At 51.1% G+C, this 21,803-nt stretch overlaps 1 protein-coding gene across 2 annotated transcripts; it reads right to left on the bottom strand.

Moving 5' to 3' along the window:
• Positions 1 to 821: 821 nt before the first annotated feature.
• LOC142759008 (zinc finger protein 783-like) lies at positions 822 to 21,145 on the bottom strand. Of its 2 annotated transcripts, XM_075860798.1 has the most exons (8): positions 21,002 to 21,141; positions 18,501 to 18,586; positions 17,609 to 17,735; positions 17,268 to 17,372; positions 17,048 to 17,164; positions 7,485 to 7,589; positions 5,690 to 5,806; positions 822 to 5,149 (listed from the first exon to the last, which is right to left on the bottom strand). In XM_075860798.1, the coding sequence occupies exons 2-8, from the start codon at positions 18,570 to 18,572 to the stop codon at positions 4,308 to 4,310; spliced, it is 1,485 nt and encodes a 494-aa protein (XP_075716913.1). In that variant the 5' UTR covers positions 18,573 to 18,586; positions 21,002 to 21,141; the 3' UTR covers positions 822 to 4,307. The 2 variants fall into 2 exon arrangements, with proteins under 2 accessions (XP_075716913.1, XP_075716914.1); XM_075860799.1 differs by lacking the exon at positions 7,485 to 7,589 and having other exon boundaries at positions 21,002 to 21,145.
• Between the last annotated feature and the right edge of the window lie 658 nt (positions 21,146 to 21,803).

Below are 21,803 nucleotides of genomic sequence, written 5' to 3'. Positions count from 1 at the left end.
ATATTCTTGTATATAGGAGCAGTATTATAGTAGTTATATTCTTGTATATAGGGGCAGTATTATAGTAGTTATATTCTTGTATATAGGGGACAGTATTATAGTAGTTATATTCTTGTATATAGGAGGCAGTATTATAGTAGTTATATTCTTGTATATAGGGGGCGGTATTATAGTAGTTATATTGTATATAGGAGCAGTATTATAGTAGTTATATTCTTGTATATAGGGGCAGTATTATAGTAGTTATATTCTTGTATATAGGGGGCAGTATTATAGTAGTTATATTCTTGTATATAGGGGGCAGTATTATAGTAGTTATATTCTTGTATATAGGGGGCAGTATTATAGTAGTTATATTCTTGTATATAGGAGGCAGTATTATAGTAGTTATATTCTTGTATATAGGGGACAGTATTATAGTAGTTATATTCTTGTATATAGGAGGCAGTATTATAGTAGTTATATTCTTGTATATAGGAGCAGTATTATAGTAGTTATATTCTTGTATATAGGAGCAGTATTATAGTAGTTATATTCTTGTATATAGGGGCAGTATTATAGTAGTTATATCTTGTATATAGGGGCAGTATTATAGTAGTTATATCTTGTATATAGGGGCAGTATTATAGTAGTTATATTCTTGTATATAGGGGGCAGTATTATAGTAGTTATATTCTTGTATATAGGGGCAGTATTATAGTAGTTATATCTTGTATATTGGGGCCGTCTCATAGTATTTATAATTTTGCGTACATGGGGCAGCATTATAGTTGTGCTAAAATGCCATGTTGCTGTATAAGAGATGACACAAGATGCAGCACTCAGTACAGAAATCTTTATTATTATCTCTATCTATACATTTATTTTATATACAGGCTGCTGGGTTGTGAACTCTACACAGTTTACATGAAGTCAGACAGAAAGTGAATAAAGTTACTAAAAACACAAAAATCTGTCACTTTGCCAATTCCCTGTGTAACGTCTAGTCGTACAGCTCAACCCCAAGTGTGGAAAATGTACTAACGCTGCAGTGAAGTCAGAAAATAATTAGAAGGATAAATTGTTCTAAGAAAAAAGAACTGAAACAGGTTCCCAGGGGGGCAGTACCTTTTTTTTTATATTTTTTGGATGGACTCCTGGACTGGTGAGATCTCAGTAGGGTAAGTCATGAAACAATAATGAGCCGATATGATGGATAATGCTGGTGAGCTCTCGGTCGCTCGTCATTACCACTATTATTCAGTGTTTAAGTCTGCATAGAAATTCTTACGTTGTTGCTATAGACAGCCATTTTGGAGGCTTTGGAGAGATTTGTTGTGTCACCCAGTCACAGAAGCTGGAGACACAGTCCATACAAAACAGCTGTGATTTGGTCAAGTCCAAATCCCCCCGACCTCCATTAGTGGTTGTGTAGATCTGACTCACTGTGGCGTTACTGGTAAGTTCATATTTGAATGGGTTGTCTCAGTGACAGGGATTATTGTCCTATGTCTTTATTGGGGCATATGGACATCCTGAAGGGGGACCCTAACTTAGGAACTCCTCTGTGCCAGAACGGATGAACTCTGTAAAAGCGGCTCTTGCGGACACTGTGCTTTCATGCATTACATGGACAGCCTTTTATTTGTATGGACGAGGCTTCTTCTGGTAATAACCCCCGGATCGGTAACGGTCAGCTGACTGCCAAGCTGGCTTTATTTTAAAAATGCATGATCTTTTTTAAGACTATCCCTTTAAGGAATACATGCAGATATTTTTACTTTAGATGTAATAATTCTCCCAGGAGATCAGTGTTTATAATCATTGCAACTAATCAGAACTGCCCTAAATGACAAACTGTCTGATAATTATTGTAAAATCCTAAAATCAAAGCTCCGAGTGCCGAGAACATTCTCCTATAGGAAGTCAGGGAATGATAGACACATGGATTCCAACCAGATCCCAATCACATCCCTAGATCCAACCAGATCTCCAATACTTAGTCCGATTCTCATCCTGATGCAGAGATTGGGTCAGGACTCGACACCTTTAAGTGAATGTCCACATTATTAATACAATGGGTTTTTTGAGGTCCAAAATTTTGTGCCAATTTTTTTTATATATCTTTATAACATCCGGTGATCTGTTGTTCTGAGCGAAAGCTCCAAATTGACTACATAGACAGTCACATGATACAATTCTGGCTACTAGTAGCCACCACTAGGGGGAGCTTACTGCAAGTTTTAATACATCGAATACTTCTAAGACAGTATGCAGTGAGCTACAGCACTAATTGGCTTAAACATGTGGACCCCTGACCATCACCCCTATATGAGCTTGTAAGACCACCCATTTCCAAACCACGGGTGTTAACATGGAGTTATTCTTTGCAGCCATAACGTCCTCCACTCTCCCGGGAAGTATTTCCAGAAGATTTTGGGGTGTCTGTAGCAATTTGTGCCCATTTCATCAGGCACTGATGTCGCATGAGAAAGTGTGGCTCGCAATTGGCGTTTTAACTCATCTCAAAGGTGTTGAGATCCGGGCTCTGTGCTGCCGCTCAAGTTCCTCCACACCAAACTCCCTGTCCCATGTCTATATGAAGCTCGTTGTATGCACAAGGGCGCAGTCATGCTTGAACAGGAAAGGGCCAAACTTCAAACTGTTCCCCACAAAGTTAAAAGCGAAATCATGTAAAATGTCTTTGTATTCTGTAGCTTTAACACTGCACTTGAAATAAGGGGCTAAACACTGAAAAACTTCCCCGGATCATTACCTCTCCTCCACCAAATGTAACAGTAGGCATTATGTCCTCCTGGCATCCGACCGCCAGATAGTGAGACGCGATTCACCCTTCCAGACCTGTTTCTGCAGAGTCCAGTGACCACGTGCTTTACACCACTCCAGCCGCCACTTGGCATTGTGTATGGTGTTCTTAGGCTTTTGTGCAATCAACATGGAAACCCATTTCATGAAGCTCCGGACGCACGGTTCTGGTGCTGACGTCACTTCCAGAGGCAGTGTGGATCTCTATAGTGAGTGATATTAGAGAGGATGATTATTACACGCCATGCTCTTCAGCCCCGCTCTGTGAGTTTGCGTGGTCTACCGCTTCGTGGTCGAGCTTTTGTCACTCCTTTTCTTGGACTGACTTGTGGTAAACGCGGCATTCTCTGACCGTGCCTCACGTAAAGTTACTGTGCTCTTCAGTACGACCCATGCTACTAGCAGCGTCTTACATGGCTGTGTGCTTGATTTTATGCCGTTTGCTTTGGGTGTGGCTTAAATCCCCGAACTCAATAATTAGACGGGGTCCACATACTTTTCTGGCCATATAGTGAATTAACGGATGAGCATCGAATATTTAAAAATGTTCTCTGACAACATAATTTATTAAAGCCCGTACAGGACATTCTCACACTTTGTTATATGTTTTGGGTTCTGGTTTGGTCTCCGAGTTCTGACCCTTGATGGCTACGGGTAGAGCCGTGCGTGTTGGCATGGAGCACGTCCATCAGTGTGCATCCTGGTTAGCCCAAAAATATCCACTGTTTCTAGCACTTTAGGCCTTAACTGCCTAGTCTGGACTCTGCAAAGGTCCCCTAACCCAAATATGTGCCAATATGCAGCTTATTATGGACGTAGTATCAGGACAGATTGATGTGTATCAGAAAATTCTTAAAAGAAACTAGTAAAAAATGAGAATTCTAAGTTTCCTCCTATTCACATGTACAATATGGTTTCTACACGGCAACAAGTGGTTGTTCTCTCCATGATACGTATTTTCAGTGTCAGACTTCACACCATAGCGATACTTCATTTCAGGCTTCACTTGGTAGGTGGCCATAGTCATGTGACCGCTAAACCCCACCCACTGTGCTAAAGACTAATAAAATAGTGGTGTGAGATGATGCATCATGGGACATAACGAAACACATACAAATAAAAGATTTACAAGGTTCCATTGTACAATTTTCTAATCTAATCATCTTTGGTCGTCTACAGGAGGTCACCAATGCAAAAATAGGTGGTGGCTTGAGTTTTCCTTTAGATACCTTTTTTTATTACGTTTTATTTTTGCCCCAATTTTTAGAATTCCATTTAAAAAATGAAGCGGTTTTTTTTCTGTAAATGCCCGGCATGCAAAATATTAGTTTTTGGGTTTTTAATCTATATCAAACAATTATGGGCCAGAGCTTATAAAAAAAAATAATAAAGTCAAAAGAGACTGCAACTTTTTCGACTATTGATCTATACAAACCTCCAAGCCCCTCGAGACTTCTTCTCTTAGGCTGGGAGTTAGTAACAGTGTCTGAGAATACACCACCTCATTTTTCTGGCCATAAAGTCTTCCAAGTGAGTTTTCTACGCTCTACCAACCTCTGATGGGACTTCTGGTGGCCGAGAAGACTAGTCTTCTGCCGAAAGCTCTTTCCACATTCGAAGCAAACAAATGGTTTCTCCCCACTATGTGTTCTCTGGTGGACAGTAAGGTGTGAGTTGACACTAAAGGTTTTATGGCACACGGGGCATTGATAAGGTCTTTCTCCAGTGTGTGTCCTCAGGTGGACCTTCAGATGGTAGGATTTAGTAAACCTCTTGCTACACACCTGACACCCGTAGGGACGCTCCCCTGTGTGTGTCCTGTGATGGACTTTCAGGTGGGCGCTCTTGTGAAAGCGTTTCTCGCAAACAAGGCACTTGTATGGCCTCTCCCCCGTGTGGATTCTCTGGTGGATTTTCAGTTTGTACGAGTTAGAAAAGCCCTTCCCACAGTCACCGCAAATATATGGTGCCGGGAAGCTTTTGATAATCGGTCTAGAATGGGGTGGAATGATGTATTCTTCTCCTTCTTCCTCTCGTGGATCACATGTCCAAGTGGCATGGACTGTCTGATGTAAGAGAAGAGTCTCGCTTTCGGTGAAGCTCTGCTGACACTCAGAGCACTGAAACGGACGCGCTTGTGTAGGACTCGATGGGTCTGTGAAGTCATAGGCACATTCGGAGATGGGCTGGCCGATTCTAAATATGGACTGGCACTTTCTGGGGCGTGGGAGTCTGATTGGTGATGGGTTGTCCCATTCGTCACCAGACCCGTTTTCCAATGTTATTTCGTCAGGTTGAAACTCTGTCAAACAGTGCTCAGCTGGGCTTCTGGTGAAACCGTTATCTGTGGAGGCAAAAACAAGACCGATCCTGCTATTAAACAGTGCAAAATTATCGGGTAAAAAGCCACACAATGTGACTGTCAAGACATGAAGTTGCTCTATCCCCAGGCTGGCCTCTTTATATTAGGGCATCAATATCATGATCGACGTGGTGTAGAAGAACCTACTCAACCTCCGCATGGGCTGATAATGGGGGTAATAAGATGAAAACCACATTCTATGCAAAACACTGTGTCCTTCTTGCTGATTAACGAAGAGTGATCACCTGACCAGCTCACCGAAACCTATACGCCAAGGTCGGGTTATCGCCCTCTGCCAATCTGTCATGTAGGCCGTACCCGTCATTTTGACAAGAATAGCACACCATGAAGCCCTATTCTTCCCGTCTAATATGCCGGAACTGTCGGTGGAGCCTCTGTGAAAGCATAGCCTTATTACTGCCACTGATAATAATAGTATTGATAACCACCCTCACCACACTGTCACGTTCTACGCTCAGGAGATAAGATCAGTGATTATGTTGGTTGGGTATATTGACTGACCTGCATGCTGCTCGCCACTCAGGACCTCATTGTGATCCGTTTCCTGCACATTTAGCCAGAACGGCTCCGCACTCGCATCTATAGTGACTGATATTCCTGTTCCTATGACGTCATTGCCTAGGGTGGGTGAGAAGACAGAAGGTCTATAAAGCGTGGTTCTCCTGTGTGTACAGATGAACATTACCACGAGGCTGTGCGGCAAGCTGTCAAATAAAAGACCTGCCCAGGCTGGAAGATCTCCAGACCCTGAAAGAAAGTGACAACCGCTGTAAACCAACGAAGTAACGCTCTGCGCAGTAGATGAACCCTCCTGAAGAACTTGCAGGCAACATGCTCGTACTCGGCACACTCTAATCCAACAGTATGAAATAAGTAATAGGGTAGTTTCTTGGAATTACATTATATGGAGAAAAGTATTGACCCTCCTCTTAATCATGGAATTCCAGTGTTTCCGTCAGTCCAATCCCCCCAGGTGTATAACATCCGGCACTCGCCCTGCAGTCACGTTACATTACTGGTAGAACGGGTCGTTGTAAAGCGATCACTGACCTCCGGGGCGGTCCTGTAATAGGACGTCACCGATGTAACACGTCAGTTCCGGAAATGTCTCCCCTCCTGGACTTTCCACCATCACCTGTGACTGAAATTATTGTAGAGTGGAAGGAACCGCCGCAACTCAGCCACGAAGTGCAGACCACGTAATGTTACAAAGCGGGGGGGGGGAGGGGGGCGAGTGCTGAGGAGCAAGTGCAGAAAAGTCACCAACGCTCCGCTGACTCCATAACTGCAGAGTACAGATCTCCTCTGGTATTAACATCCACACACTGTGCCCGGGACATGGGGGCCGAGCATCTGCATGCCAGCCGCACATCACCCAGCACAATGCCAAGTGTCAGATGGAGGGCTGTAAAGCCACCACCACTGGACTCTGGAGCAGGGGAAACATGTTTTGTGGAGTGACGCTTCTCTCTATGGCGATCTGATGGCGAGTCTGGGTTTGGTGAATGCCAGGAGAACGTTACCCTCCTGACTGCATTGTGCCAGCTTTAAAGTTTGGTGGGGGAGGGGTAATGCGGGAGATTTCAGGGGTCAGCCTCTTCGTTCCAGTGATGGGATATCTTAATTTCTTCAGCACACAAGATATTGTGGACAATTTTAGCTTCCAACTTTGTGGGAACAGTTTGGGGTTCGGCTCTTTTCTGTTCCCCATGACTGCGCCCACTGCACAAGGTCCATAAAAAAACATGGTTGGTTGGTTGGAGGAGTTTGGGGTGGAAGAACTTGACTGGCCGAACAAAGTCCTGACCTCAACTTCATCCACCTTTTGGGATGAACTAGAACGGAGATTACGACCCCCAGCACCCACCCCTCCCCCAACATCATTGTCTTACTTCACAAATGATCTTCTGGATGAATGCGCAAAAATTCCCAGACTCCAAAAGCTTACACAAAGCCCCCAGAAGGGTGAAGGCTGTTTTATCTGAAAAGGGGGGCCCAACTCCATATTGTCTATGGATGTAGAATGTGATGTCATGAAAGCTCCTGTAGGTGTAATGTGTAGGTATCCCAATACTTTTGTCCATATAGTGTATGTCTGAGTTATACCCTCCGAACTAGTCTGATGGTGCTGTAACTCAAATTTTCCGAGCCATACTTTGTTCTTTTGATCCCAGCTGAAGGAAGCACCACCAGTGGTAGCTGGTAACGTGACCAGGTTAAACCTCCCTATTAGTAACGAGAAGCTTCAGATGGTAAAGACTAACGTTTCCTGACATGAGTGTTGGTCATTGCTCACCTGACACTTTCTCTCCATCCACAAGTTCGGGGTCAGGACAGGCTTCAAACACCAGCTCATCAGGTTTTATCCGCAGGAAAATGTCCGGCTTTACAACGGGAACCTCTGAATGAACACAGAACAGTGAACACTGTCCAAGGAGAAGGAACGGTTACTTAGATGCCAGTGACCTTGATGGCTCAAGTGTCACCATGACTGTATATAGTATCTTCTGCACTCAAGTGTCTCCGTTCTTTCAGATATATTCACAGTTGTATAGTGTCTCCGATAATCAAGTATCTACACAACTGTATATAGTCTTCTGTACCCAAGTCTCCTTGGTTATACAATGTTTCCTGTAAGCAAGTCTCCATGGTTTTGATCGTTTTTGTGCACTTGAGGGTTCTGTACGGTCTCATGCACTCAGATGCTCCACTGTTGCAGTGTCTCTAACCCTCAAGTGTGTCTATGGTTGTATATTGTCTTCTACACCAAAGCATGTCCATGGTTGTGTATGGTCTCCTATCCTCAAGTGTGTCCATGGTTGTGTATGGTGTCCTACCCTCAAGCGTGTCCATGGTTGTATATGGCCTCCTATCCTCAAGTTTATCCATGCTTGTATATAGTCTCCTACTCTCAAGCGTTTCCATGTTTGTATATGGTCTCCAACCCTCAAGCGTGTTCATTGTTGTATATGGTCTCCTATCCTCCAGCGTGTCCATTGTTGTATATGGTCTCCTATCCTCCAGTGTGTACATTGTTGTATGTTATCTTCTACCCTCAAGCGTGTCCATGGTTGTATATTGTCTTCTACCCTCAAGCGTGTCCATGGTTGTATATTGTCTTCTACCCTCAAGCATGTCCATGGTTGTATATGGTCTCCTATCCTCAAGTGTGTCCATGGTTGTATATGGTCTCATATTCCCAAGCGTGTCCATGGTTGTATATGGTATCCTACCCTCAAACGTTTCCATGGTTGTATATGGTCTCCTATCCTCAAGTGTGTCCATGGTTGTATATGGTCTCATATTCCCAAGCGTGTCCATGGTTGTATATGGTATCCTACCCTCAAGCGTTTCCATGGTTGTATATGGTCTGCTTCCCTCAAGCGTGTCCATGGTTGTATAGTATCTCCTACCCGCAAGTGTCTCTATGGTTGAAAATTGTTTCCTACCCTGAAGCGTGTCCATGGTTGTATATTGTCTTCTACCTTCAAGCGTGTCAATGGTTGTATATGGTCTCCTAGCCTCAAGCATGTCCATGGTTGTATATTGTCTTCTACACCAAAGCATGTCCATGGTTGTATATGGTGTCCCACCCTCAAGCGTGTCCATGGTTGTATATGGTGTCCTACCCTAAAGCGTGTCCCTGGTTGTATATGGTCTGCTTCCCTCAAGTGTGTCAATGGTTGTATATGGCCTCCTACCCTCAAGTGTCTCCATGGTTGAAAATTGTTTCCTACCCTGAAGCGTGTCGATGGTTGTATATTGTCTTCAACCCTCAAGCGTGTCCATGGTTGTGTATGGTCTCCATCCCTCAAGTGTGTCCATGGTTGTGTATGGTCTCCAACCCTCAAGCGTGTCCATGGTTGTGTATGGTCTCCATCCCTCAAGTGTGTCCATGGTTGTGTATGGTCTCCAACCCTCAAGTGTGTCCATGGTTGTGTATGGTCTCCAACCCTCAAGCGTATCCATGGCTGTATATGGTCTCCTATCCTCCAGCGTGTCCATTGTTGTATATGGTCTCATATTCCCAAGCATGTCCATGGTTGTATATGGTCTGCTTTCCTCAAGCGTGTCCATGCTTGTCTATGGTCTCCAACCCTCAAGTGTGTCCATGGTTGTATATTGTCTTCTACCCTCCAGCGTGTCTATTGTTGTACATGGTCTCCTATCCTCCAGCGTGTCCATTGTTGTATATGGTCTCCTACCCTCAAGCGTGTCCATGGTTGTATATTGTCTTCTACCCTCAAGTGTGTCCATTGTTGTATATGGTCTGCTGCCCTCAAGCGTGTCCATGCTTGTATATGGTCTCCTACCCTCAAGCGTGCCTATGGTTGTATAGTATCTCCTACCCTCAAAGGTGTCCATGCTTGTATATGGTCTCTAACCCTCAAGTGTGTCCATGGTTGTATATGGTCTCCTACCCTCAAGTGTGTCTATGGTTGGATATTATGTCCTATCCTCAAGCCGGTCCATGGTTGGATATTATGTCCTATCCTCAGTGTAACGTTGCCTCCACCCAAGTGTTTCCGCAACAGTATAATGTCTCCTACACCCAAGTATCTCTATAGTTGTACACTCAGGTCCAGAAGTGTTTGGTCAGCGGCACTTTGCTCATAATTTCACCACCACAATGGATTTGACATAAACAATGAAGATGTGAAGTGGAGACTTTTAGCTTTTGATCTTAGGGGTATAACAAAAATATTGCATTAACCGTTTAGGAATGAAGATAAATAGAAGGATTCTTGTAAAGACGCGGACGTAGTCAGTGACGGCCTGAAGTCTGGCCCGAGGGACATCACCACACGCGGAGATCATTCTGAAGAAGCTTTGTCTTTATTGCAGCCGCCTCTGGTTGCGGGTTTTTGCTTCAGTTCTGTCTCTCAGCCATTGAAGAACATTCCATTTTTTATTTTGCTTTCACTGTATGTTTTGGGTCAGTCTCCATCGTGGAGCGCCATCCAATCAGCGTTGCAGCATGTGACTGAATCTAATAAAGTCTCACTACACACTGCGGAGTCCATCCAACCATAGTCACAGCAGCAACAAATACCAGTGACCTGCTCCATGTGCACCCAATACTATAACCCTGCACCCGCTATGTGTGATGTCACGTCATAACCCTGCCCCGCCATGTGTGATGTCACGTCATAACCCTGCCCCCGCTATGAGTGATGTCATGCCATAACCCTGCCCCCGCCATGTGTGATGTCACGTCATAACCCTGCCCCCGCCATGTGTGATGTCACGTCATAACCCTGACCCGCCATGTGTGATGTCACGTCATAACCCTGCCCCCGCCATGTGTGATGTCACGTCATAACCCTGCCCCCGCCATGTGTGATGTCACGTCATAACCCTGCCCCCGCCATGTGTGATGTCACGTCATACCCCTGCCCCCGCCATGTGTGACAGATGATGTGTGACCCCATACTATAACCCCGCCCCCGCCATGTGTGACAGATGATGTGTGACGCCCATACTATAACCCCGCCCACGCCATGTGTGACAGATGATGTGTGACGCCCAACTATAACCCCGCCCCCGCCATGTGTGACAGATGTGACGCCCATACTATAACCCCTCCCCCGCCATGTGTGACAGATGATGTGTGACGCCCATACTATAACCCCGCCATGTGTGACAGATGATGTGTGACGCCCATACTATAACCCCGCCCCCGCCATGTGTGACAGATGATGTGTGACGCCCATACTATAACCCCGCCCCGTGTGACAGATGATGTGACGCCCATACTATAACCCCGCCCCCGCCATGTGTGACAGATGTGTGACGCCCATACTATAACCCCGCCCCCGCCATGTGTGACAGATGATGTGTGACGCCCATACTATAACCCCGCCCCCGCCATGTGTGACGCCCATACTATAACCCCGCCCCCGCCATGTGTGACACCCATACTGTAACCCTGCCCCCGCCATGTGTGACAGATGGTGTGACGCCCATACTATAACCCCGCCCCCGCCATGTGTGACAGATGATGTGTGACGCCCATACTATAACCCCGCCCCCGCCATGTGTGACAGATGGTGTGACGCCCATACTATAACCCCGCCCCAGCCATGTGTGACACCCATACTGTAACCCTGCCCCCGCCATGTGTGACAGATGATGTGTGACGCCCATACTATAACCCCGCCCCCGCCATGTGTGACAGATGTGTGACGCCCATACTATAAACCCGCCCCCGCCATGTGTGACAGATGGTGTGACGCCCATACTATAACCCCGCCCCCGCCATGTGTGACAGATGGTGTGACGCCCATACTATAACCCCGCCCCCACCATGTGTGACAGATGATGTGTGACGCCCATACTATAACCCCACCCCCGCCATGTGTGACAGATGGTGTGTGACGCCCATACTATAACCCCGCCCCCGCCATGTGTGACAGATGATGTGACGCCCATACTATAACCCCGCCATGTGTGACAGATGATGTGTGACGCCCATACTATAACCCCGCCCCCGCCATGTGTGACAGATGTGTGACGCCCATACTATAACCCCGCCCCCGCCATGTGCGACGCCCATACTATAACCCCGCCCTGTGTGACAGATGTGTGACCCCCATACTATAACCCCGCCCCCACCATGTATGACGCCCATACTATAACCCCGCCCCCGCCATGTGTGACAGATGATGTGTGACGCCCATACTATAACCCCGCCCCCGCCATGTGTGACAGATGATGTGTGACGCCCATACTATAACCCCGCCCCGTGTGACAGATGATGTGTGACGCCCATACTATAACCCTGCCCCCGCCATGTGTGACACCCATACTGTAACCCTGCCCCCGCCATGTGTGACAGATGATGTGTGACGTCCATACTATAACCCCGCCCCCGCCATGTGTGACAGATGATGTGACGCCCATACTATAACCCCGCCCCCGCCATGTGTGACAGATGGTGTGACGCCCATACTATAACCCCGCCCACGCCATGTGTGACAGATGATGTGTGACGCCCAACTATAACCCCGCCCCCGCCATGTGTGACAGATGTGTGACGCCCATACTATAACCCCTCCCCCGCCATGTGTGACAGATGATGTGTGACGCCCATACTATAACCCCGCCCCCGCCATGTGTGACAGATGATGTGTGACGCCCATACTATAACCCCGCCCCGTGTGACATGATGTGTGACGCCCATACTATAACCCTGCCCCCGCCATGTGTGACACCCATACTGTAACCCTGCCCCCGCCATGTGTGACAGATGATGTGTGACGCCCATACTATAACCCCGCCCCCGCCATGTGTGACGCCCATACTATAACCCCGCCCCCGCCATGTGTGACAGATGGTGACGCCCATACTATAACCCCGCCCCCGCCATGTGTGACAGATGATGTGTGACGCCCATACTATAACCCCGCCCCCGCCATGTGTGACAGATGGTGTGACGCCCATACTATAACCCCGCCCCAGCCATGTGTGACACCCATACTGTAACCCTGTCCCCGCCATGTGTGACAGATGATGTGTGACGCCCATACTATAACCCCGCCCCCGCCATGTGTGACAGATGATGTGTGACGCCCATACTATAACCCCGCCCCCGCCATGTGTGACAGATGGTGTGACGCCCATACTATAACCCCGCCCCCGCCATGTGTGACAGATGGTGTGACGCCCATACTATAACCCCGCCCCCACCATGTGTGACAGATGATGTGTGACGCCCATACTATAACCCCACCCACGCCATGTGTGACAGATGGTGTGTGACGCCCATACTATAACCCCGCCATGTGTGACAGATGATGTGACGCCCATACTATAACCCCGCCATGTGTGACAGATGATGTGTGACGCCCATACTATAACCCCGCCCCCGCCATGTGTGACAGATGTGTGACGCCCATACTATAACCCCGCCCCCGCCATGTGCGACGCCCATACTATAACCCCGCCCTGTGTGACCCCCATACTATAACCCCGCCCCCACCATGTATGACGCCCATACTATAACCCCGCCCCCGCCATGTGTGACAGATGATGTGTGACGCCCATACTATAACCCCGCCCCCGCCATGTGTGACAGATGATGTGTGACGCCCATACTATAACCCCGCCCCGTGTGACAGATGATGTGTGACGCCCATACTATAACCCTGCCCCCGCCATGTGTGACACCCATACTGTAACCCTGCCCCCGCCATGTGTGACAGATGATGTGTGACGTCCATACTATAACCCCGCCCCCGCCATGTGTGACAGATGATGTGACGCCCATACTATAACCCCGCCCCCGCCATGTGTGACAGATGGTGTGACGCCCATACTATAACCCCGCCCCCGCCATGTGTGACACCCATACTGTAACCCTGCCCCCGACATGTGTGACAGATGATGTGTGACGCCCATACTATAACCCCGCCCCCGCCATGTGTGACAGATGATGTGTGACGCCCATACTATAACCCCGCCCCCGCCATGTGTGACAGATGGTGTGACGCCCATACTATAACCCCGCCCCCGCCATGTGTGACAGATGGTGTGACGCCCATACTATAACCCCGCCCCCGCCATGTGTGACAGATGGTGTGACGCCCATACTATAACCCCGCCCCCACCATGTGTGACAGATGATGTGTGACGCCCATACTATAACCCCACCCCCGCCATGTGTGACGCCCATACTATAACCCCACCCCCGCCATGTGTGACAGATGATGTGTGACACCCATACTATAACCCCGCCCCCGCCATGTGTGACAGATGTGTGACGCCCATACTATAACCCCGCCCCCGCCATATGTGACAGATGATGTGTGACGCCCATACTATAACCCCGCCATGTGTGACGCCCATACTATAACCCCGCCCTGTGTGACAGATGTGTGACCCCCATACTATAACCCCGCCCCCACCATGTGTGACAGATGATGTGTGACTCCCATACTATAACCCCGCCCCCGCCATGTGTGACAGATGGTGTGTGACGCCCATACTATAACCCCGCCATGTGTGACAGATGATGTGTGACCCCCATACTATAACCCCGCCCCCACCATATGTGACGCCCATACTATAACCCCGCCCCCACCATGTGTGACAGATGATGTGTGACTCCCATACTATAACCCCGCCCCCGCCATGTGTGACAGATGGTGTGTGACGCCCATACTATAACCCCGCCATGTGTGACAGATGATGTGTGACCCCCATACTATAACCCCGCCCCCACCATGTGTGACGCCCATACTATAACCCCGCCCTGTGTGACAGATGATGTGTGACCCCCATACTATAACCACGCCATGTGTGACAGATGATGTGTGACGCCCATACTATAACCCAGCCCCCGCCATGTGTGACAGATGGTGTGACGCCCATACTATAACCCCGCCCCCACCATGTGTGACAGATGATGTATGACGCCCATACTATAACCCAGCCCCCACCATGTGTGACAGATGATGTGTGACGCCCATACTATAACCCCGCCCCCACCATGTGTGACAGATGATGTATGACGCCCATACTATAACCCCGCCCCCACCATGTGTGACAGATGTGTGATGCCCAAACTATAACCCCGCCCCCTCCATGTGTGACAGATGATGTGTGATGCCCAAACTATAACCCCGCCCCCGCCATGTGTGACAGATGGTGTGCGACGCCCATACTATAACCCCGCCCCCGCCATGTGTGACAGATGGTGTGCGACGCCCATACTATAACCCCGCCATGTGTGACAGATGATGTGTGACGCCCATACTATAACCCCGCCCCCGCCATGTGTGACAGATGGTGTGCGACGCCCATACTATAACCCCGCCATGTGTGACAGATGATGTGTGACGCCCATACTATAACCCCGCCCCCGCCATGTGTGACAGATGGTGTGTGACGCCCATCCTGCCCCCGCTATGTGTGATGTCACGTCATAACCCTGCACTGACATCTCTTTGGGTCGCATATTAAGAGTCCCCATGACCAGCCACCAAATGCAACGGATTCATCTATTTTATCTCCTGAATATATCATGTAATAAGAAGGGAACAGTCCGCCCCGGGCAATAACACTGCTATCAGTCACTTGTCCAATTACTTTTCAGCCTGTGAATGTGGAGATGATGTAAGACACGGCGGTAACTCCGGTTAATGTCACATGTTAATGTCACATCTTTCATCATCCCCTGAATTAAAGCTGAAAGTCTTCACTGATATCACATCTTCATTGTCAAGTCCATGGTGGTGTAGAGGCAAAACGACGAAAACCGTCAGTGTCCAAACACTCCTGGAGCTGACGGTGTAAAGACTTCTGCACCCAAATATCTCCAACGTATCCACAGCCATACAGTCTCCTCCACTCCAAGGTCTGAAGTGTCTCCTGCGCTAGTTCCGCCTGTACTGCGGCGTCTCCTGCGCTAGCTCCTCCTGTACTGCGGCGTCTCCTGAGCTAGTTCCGCCTGTACTGCGGCGTCTCCTGCGCTAGTTCCGCCTGTACTGCGGCGTCTCCTGCGCTAGTTCCGCCTGTACTGCGGCGTCTCCTGCGCTAGTTCCGCCTGTACTGCGGCGTCTCCTGCGCTAGTTCCGCCTGTACTGCGGCGTCTCCTGCGCTAGTTCCGCCTGTACTGCGGCGTCTCCTGCGCTAGTTCCGCCTGTACTGCGGCGTCTCCTGCGCTAGTTCCGCCTGTACTGCGGCGTCTCCTGCGCTAGTTCCGCCTGTACTGCGGCGTCTCCTGCGCTAGTTCCGCCTGTACTGCGGCGTCTCCTGCGCTAGTTCCGCCTGTACTGCGGCGTCTCCTGCGCTAGTTCCGCCTGTACTGCGGCGTCTCCTGCGCTAGTTCCGCCTGTACTGCGGCGTCTCCTGCGCTAGTTCCGCCTGTACTGCGGCGTCTCCTGCGCTAGTTCCGCCTGTACTGCGGCGTCTCCTGCGCTAGTTCCGCCTGTACTGCGGCGTCTCCTGCGCTAGTTCCGCCTGTACTGCGGCGTCTCCTGCGCTAGTTCCGCCTGTACTGCGGCGTCTCCTGCGCTAGTTCCGCCTGTACTGCGGCGTCTCCTGCGCTAGTTCCTCCTGTATTACGGCGTCTCCTGCGCTAGTTCCGCCTGTATTTCGGCGTCTCCTGCGCTAGTTTCGCCTGTATTGCGGCGTCTCCTGAGCTAGTTCCGCCTGTACTGCGGCGTCTCCTGCGCTAGTTCCGCCTGTACTGCGGCGTCTCCTGCGCTAGTTCCGCCTGTACTGCGGCGTCTCCTGCGCTAGTTCCGCCTGTACTGCGGCGTCTCCTGCGCTAGTTCCGCCTGTACTGCGGCGTCTCCTGCGCTAGTTCCGCCTGTACTGCGGCGTCTCCTGCGCTAGTTCCGCCTGTACTGCGGCGTCTCCTGCGCTAGTTCCGCCTGTACTGCGGCGTCTCCTGCGCTAGTTCCGCCTGTACTGCGGCGTCTCCTGCGCTAGTTCCGCCTGTACTGCGGCGTCTCCTGCGCTAGTTCCGCCTGTACTGCGGCGTCTCCTGCGCTAGTTCCGCCTGTACTGCGGCGTCTCCTGCGCTAGTTCCGCCTGTACTGCGGCGTCTCCTGCGCTAGTTCCGCCTGTACTGCGGCGTCTCCTGCGCTAGTTCGGCCTGTACTGCGGCGTTTCCTGCGCTAGTTTCGCCTGTATTGCGGCGTCTCCTGCGCTAGTTCCGCCTGTATTGCGGCGTCTCCTGCGCTAGTTCCTCCTATATTTCGGCGTCTCCTGCGCTAGTTCTGCCTGTATTACGGCGTGCCCTGCGCTAGTTCTCGTGGTTCTTTCGTGCGCTGACGAGTTCGGCTGCAGAGATTAATGAAGGGTAAAGGCGCTGCATCCGTCAGTCACGTTACTTCATTATAATATCCTCACCTGTGCCGGGGAGACTCTCCCAAACCACAGGCTGGCCCGGCTTCTGAGGAGTGGCAATGTCTTCCTCCACCACCTCCCGGATCCACAGCGAGATATCTGGGTTAAAGACAGGGGCACCTGGGAGAAATGGATTGGCACCATCAGTTCTCTGCTGGCACTGGTCTGGGTCTGCACCAATCAGGATTTACTATGTAGCGATAAGTCTCCACGGACTCTTTACCTGCTGTAACGATGTTCTTTTGCTCCTTCGTCTTCTCTCGGGCCTGCGATGCCCTCTTTATTTCATCTACTCGCAGCAGTTGTTCAGGATTCAGGATGGTGTATCCTGTCGGGAAACAGTCAGATACATGTGCGTACAGTATATGTATATAATACCCAGTACAGAATACGGGAGGTCCCGTCCAGGTCCGATGTCGTGTTTTTAGACTACTTTATGTTGCAAATAAGTAGTCAGGTCCTGCAGCCAGAGAGTTAACAGGAAAGCAGCACAATAGTGAATGTAGCTATGAATGTGACTGCAGTGTAAAGCATGATGTCAGATATGTAAATGATTCCCCTCACCCATGGACAGCAGCGCGGTGTGGATCTCCCGCATCACGTTCTTATACAGTTCCTTCTGCCAGTCCTCCAACACCCCCCACTCCTCAGCGGAGAAACAGGCCGACACATCATGGAACGTCACCAGAGCCTGGAAGACACGGAGAGGGGAACAAAGGAGCCAATGTAGGACACGCGCACCACCAGAGCCCGGCCCCACCAGAGCGTCATACCACATGACGCGAACACAAGAGACTGCCGTGCCTCGAGGCCGACCACACACACACACACACACACACACACACACAAGGCCACACACACACACAATGGAACGTCACCAGAGCCTAGAAGACACGGAGAGGGGAACAAAAGAGCTAAATGTAAGACGCGCGCACCACCAGAGCCAACAACAAAAAGAGCGTCATACCACATGACGCTAACAGAAGAGACTGCCGTGCCTTGAGGCCGAACACACACCCACGAGGCTGACCACACACACAGACGCGAGGCTGACCACACACACACGCGAGGCTGACCACACACACACACACGTGCGCGAGGCTGACCACACACACACGAGGCTGACCACACACACACACACGCGCGCGCGAGGCTGACCACACACACACACACAAAGGAGGCTGCCCACATACGCGCGCGCGAGGCTGCCCACGCACGCACGCGCGAGGCTGACCACGTGCTCGCGCGCGCGAGGCTGACCACACACACACAAAGGAGGCTGCCCACACACGCGCGCGCGAGGCTGCCCACACACGCGCGCGCGAGGCTGACCACACACGCGTGCGCGAGGCTGACCACACACACACACGAAGCTGACCACACACACACACACACACACACTTTGTTTCTATGTCTCCCATAAATTTCCTTTGCTGAAGGTGTTGGGTTTTCTTACCCGCACGGACACCTGGTGAGGAAGGTCGGCAGCGTCCATGGCACAGGAACCGGGATCAGCCGAGTCCGACATGTGCCCCAATAAGGCTACAAAATAAACAGCACAACAGATAAGGAGCCCCGCGGTGCCTACATATACTCACAAGAGGCCACTTAGAGGGACGGCACAGTCTCATGTAAAGCATCACCTCATTATTAGCTATTTTTTTACTAACTCAAACACGTTGTCTTTTTCTAACCAGATTTTATTTTCTGATGGTAGATTTTTTTTATTCATATTTCTGTACATGATTATTGGTGGTGCCATCCTGACTGAGGAGCTGCTCCGTTCACAGCAGTCACATGGACAATAGGAAGCTGCAGACCGGAGCTGACCTACTGACATCTATGGAAGACTGTAGTGGGCATGCTCAGCGACCTGGTCATTGTGCAGGGAGGGGGAGCGGTGTCCATCACCTGTTATGAGTGGTAAATCTGGTGTCCTCTATATAGAGGTGTTACCTGTCAGTGTAAGGCCGGGTTCACACCAGCATGTTCGGTCCGTAATGGACGGAACGTATTTCGGCCGCAAGTCCCGGACCGAACACACTGGAGGGAGCCGGGATCATCATAGTTATGTACGACGCTATAAACATGATTACAGTACGGGACAGTTGTCCCGCAGCGAGGCAGGGACTCCTAGCGTCGTACATAACTATGATGATCCCGGCTCCCTTCTGTGTGTCCGGTCCGGGACTTGCGGCCGAAATACGTTCTGTCCATTACGGACCGAACATGCTGGTGTGAACCCGGCCTGTGATGATGAGGAGGAGCGACCTGTACAGAGCAGGCGCCAGACACCATCACATATACTAATGACTGATAATCAGGACTGTTATTGTGGGGGTCGGCTCTCGGCATAGGGGTGCAGGGTGGAGGTCGGCTCTCGGTATAGGGGTGCAGTGCGGGGGTCGGCTCTCGGTATAGGGGTGCAGGGTGGGGGTCGGCTCTCGGTATAGGGGGCAGGGTGGGGTCGGCTCTCAGTATAGGGGTGCAGGGTGGGAGTCGGCTCTCGGTATAGGGGTGCAGGGTGGGGTCGGCTCTCGGTATAGGGGTGCAGGGTGGGGGTCGGCTCTCAGTATAGGGGTGCAGGGTGGGGGTCGGCTCTGTATAGGGGGGCAGGGTGGGAGTCGGCTCTCGGTATAGGGGTGCAGGGTGGGAGTCGGCTCTCAGTATAGGGGGGCAGGGTGGGAGTCGGCTCTCGGTATAGGGGTGCAGGGTGGGGGCCGGCTCTCGGTATAGGGGTGCAGGGTGGGGGCCGGCTCTCGGTATAGGGGTGCAGGGTGGGGGTCGACTCTCGGTATAGGGGGCAGGGTGGGGGTCGGCTCTCGGTATAGGGGGCAGGGTGGGGGCCGGCTCTCGGTATAGGGGTGCAGGGTGGGGGTCGACTCTCAGTATAGGGGTGCAGGGTGGGGGTCGGCTCTCAGTATAGGGGTGCAGGGTGGGGGTCGGCTCTCTGTATAGGGTGCAAGGTGGGGGTCGGCTCTCGGTATAGGGGTGCAGGGTGGGGGGGTCGGCTCTCAGTATAGGGGTGCAGGGTGGGGGTCGGCTCTCGGTATAGGGGGCAGGGTGGGGGTCGGCTCTCGGTATAGGGGGCAGGGTGGGGGTCGGCTCTCGGTATAGGGGGCAGGGTGGGGGTCGGCTCTCGGTATAGGGGGCAGGGTGGGGGTCGGCTCTCGGTATAGGGGGCAGGGTGGGGGTCGGCTCTCGGTATAGGGGGCAGGGTGGGGGTCGGCTCTCGGTATAGGGGGCAGGGTGGGGGTCGGCTCTCAGTATAGGGGTGCAGGTTGGGGGTCAGCTCTCAGTATAGGGGTGCAGGGTGGGGATCGGCTCTCAGTATAGAGTGCAGGGTGGGGGTCGGCTCTCAGTATAGGGGGCAGGGTGGGGGTCGGCTCTCAGTATAGGGGTGCAGGGTGGGGGTCGGCTCTCAGTATAGGGGTGCAGGGTGGGGGCCGGCTCTCAGTATAGGGGTGCAGGGTGGGGGCCGGCTCTCAGTATAGGGGTGCAGGGTGGGGGTCGGCTCTCAGTATAGGGGGCAGGGTGGGGGTCGGCTCTCAGTATAGGGGTGCAGGGTGGGGGTCGGCTCTCAGTATAGGGGGCAGGGTGGGGGGTCGGCTCTCAGTATAGGGGTGCAGGGTGGGGGCCGGCTCTCAGTATAGGGGGCAGGGTGGGGGGTCGGCTCTCAGTATAGGGGTGCAGGGTGGGGGTCGGCTCTCAGTATAGGGTGGGGGTCGGCTCTCAGTATAGGGGGCAGGGTGGGGGTCGGCTCTCAGTATAGGGGTGCAGGGTGGGGGTCGGCTCTCAGTATAGGGGTGCAGGGTGGGGGCCGGCTCTCAGTATAGGGGGCAGGGTGGGGGTCGGCTCTCAGTATAGGGGGCAGGGTGGGGGGTCGGCTCTCAGTATAGGGGTGCAGGGTGGGGGCCGGCTCTCAGTATAGGGGGCAGGGTGGGGGTCGGCTCTTACCTGTCCTCCTCGGCAGATTCTCCTCTCCACGATTTTATCTTCCAAAGTAGAAGAAAATAAGGAATAGCAGATCTGTATTGCGCGTGCGCTGGAGAAAGTGATTGGCGGAGAGCTGGGAATATGCGCAGTAGAGGGTCCTTTACCTACAGCGCAGGCGCACTACCGGAGGCACTATGCATATCTCGCATGCGCTTTTTATCTGAGAGACTGCGCATGTCCAATATGCCGGCTGACTAGTTGACGCTTGCGCATAAACCTCCGGAGCTGCTTCTCCGCCATGTTTGTTGTGGGAACAATGTCTCCCGCTGTTACTTGTATAAAGCCTCGTACCTGAGGGCGGAGGATAGTGATAATACCGGGATCTCGTCATACAGCACAGACGATGTATACACTGTAATACTAATAATAGCAGAGAAACAGGATGATAGGAGATGTGGAGGATGATAGGAGATGTGGAGGATGATAGGAGATGTGGAGGATGATAGGAGATGTGGAGGATGATAGGAGATGTGGAGGATGATGATAGGAGATGTGGAGGATGATAGGAGATGTGGGGGATGATAGGAGATGTGGAGGATGATGATAGGAGATGTGGGGATGATAGGAGATGTGGGGGATGATAGGAGATGTGGAGGATGATAGGAGATGTGGAGGAGGATGATAGGAGATGTGGAGGATGATAGGAGATGTGGAGGAGGATGATAGGAGATGTGGAGGATGATAGGAGATGTGGGGGATGATAGGAGATGTGGGGATGATAGGAGATGTGGAGGGATGATAGGAGATGTGGGGGATGATAGGA

Source organism: Rhinoderma darwinii, chromosome 4 (assembly GCF_050947455.1).
Source record: "Rhinoderma darwinii isolate aRhiDar2 chromosome 4, aRhiDar2.hap1, whole genome shotgun sequence".
NCBI classification, from domain to species: Eukaryota; Metazoa; Chordata; class Amphibia; order Anura; family Rhinodermatidae; genus Rhinoderma; species Rhinoderma darwinii.
The sequence above is the reverse complement of the archived record's forward strand: the minus strand, read 5'-3'. Positions and strand labels throughout refer to the sequence as shown.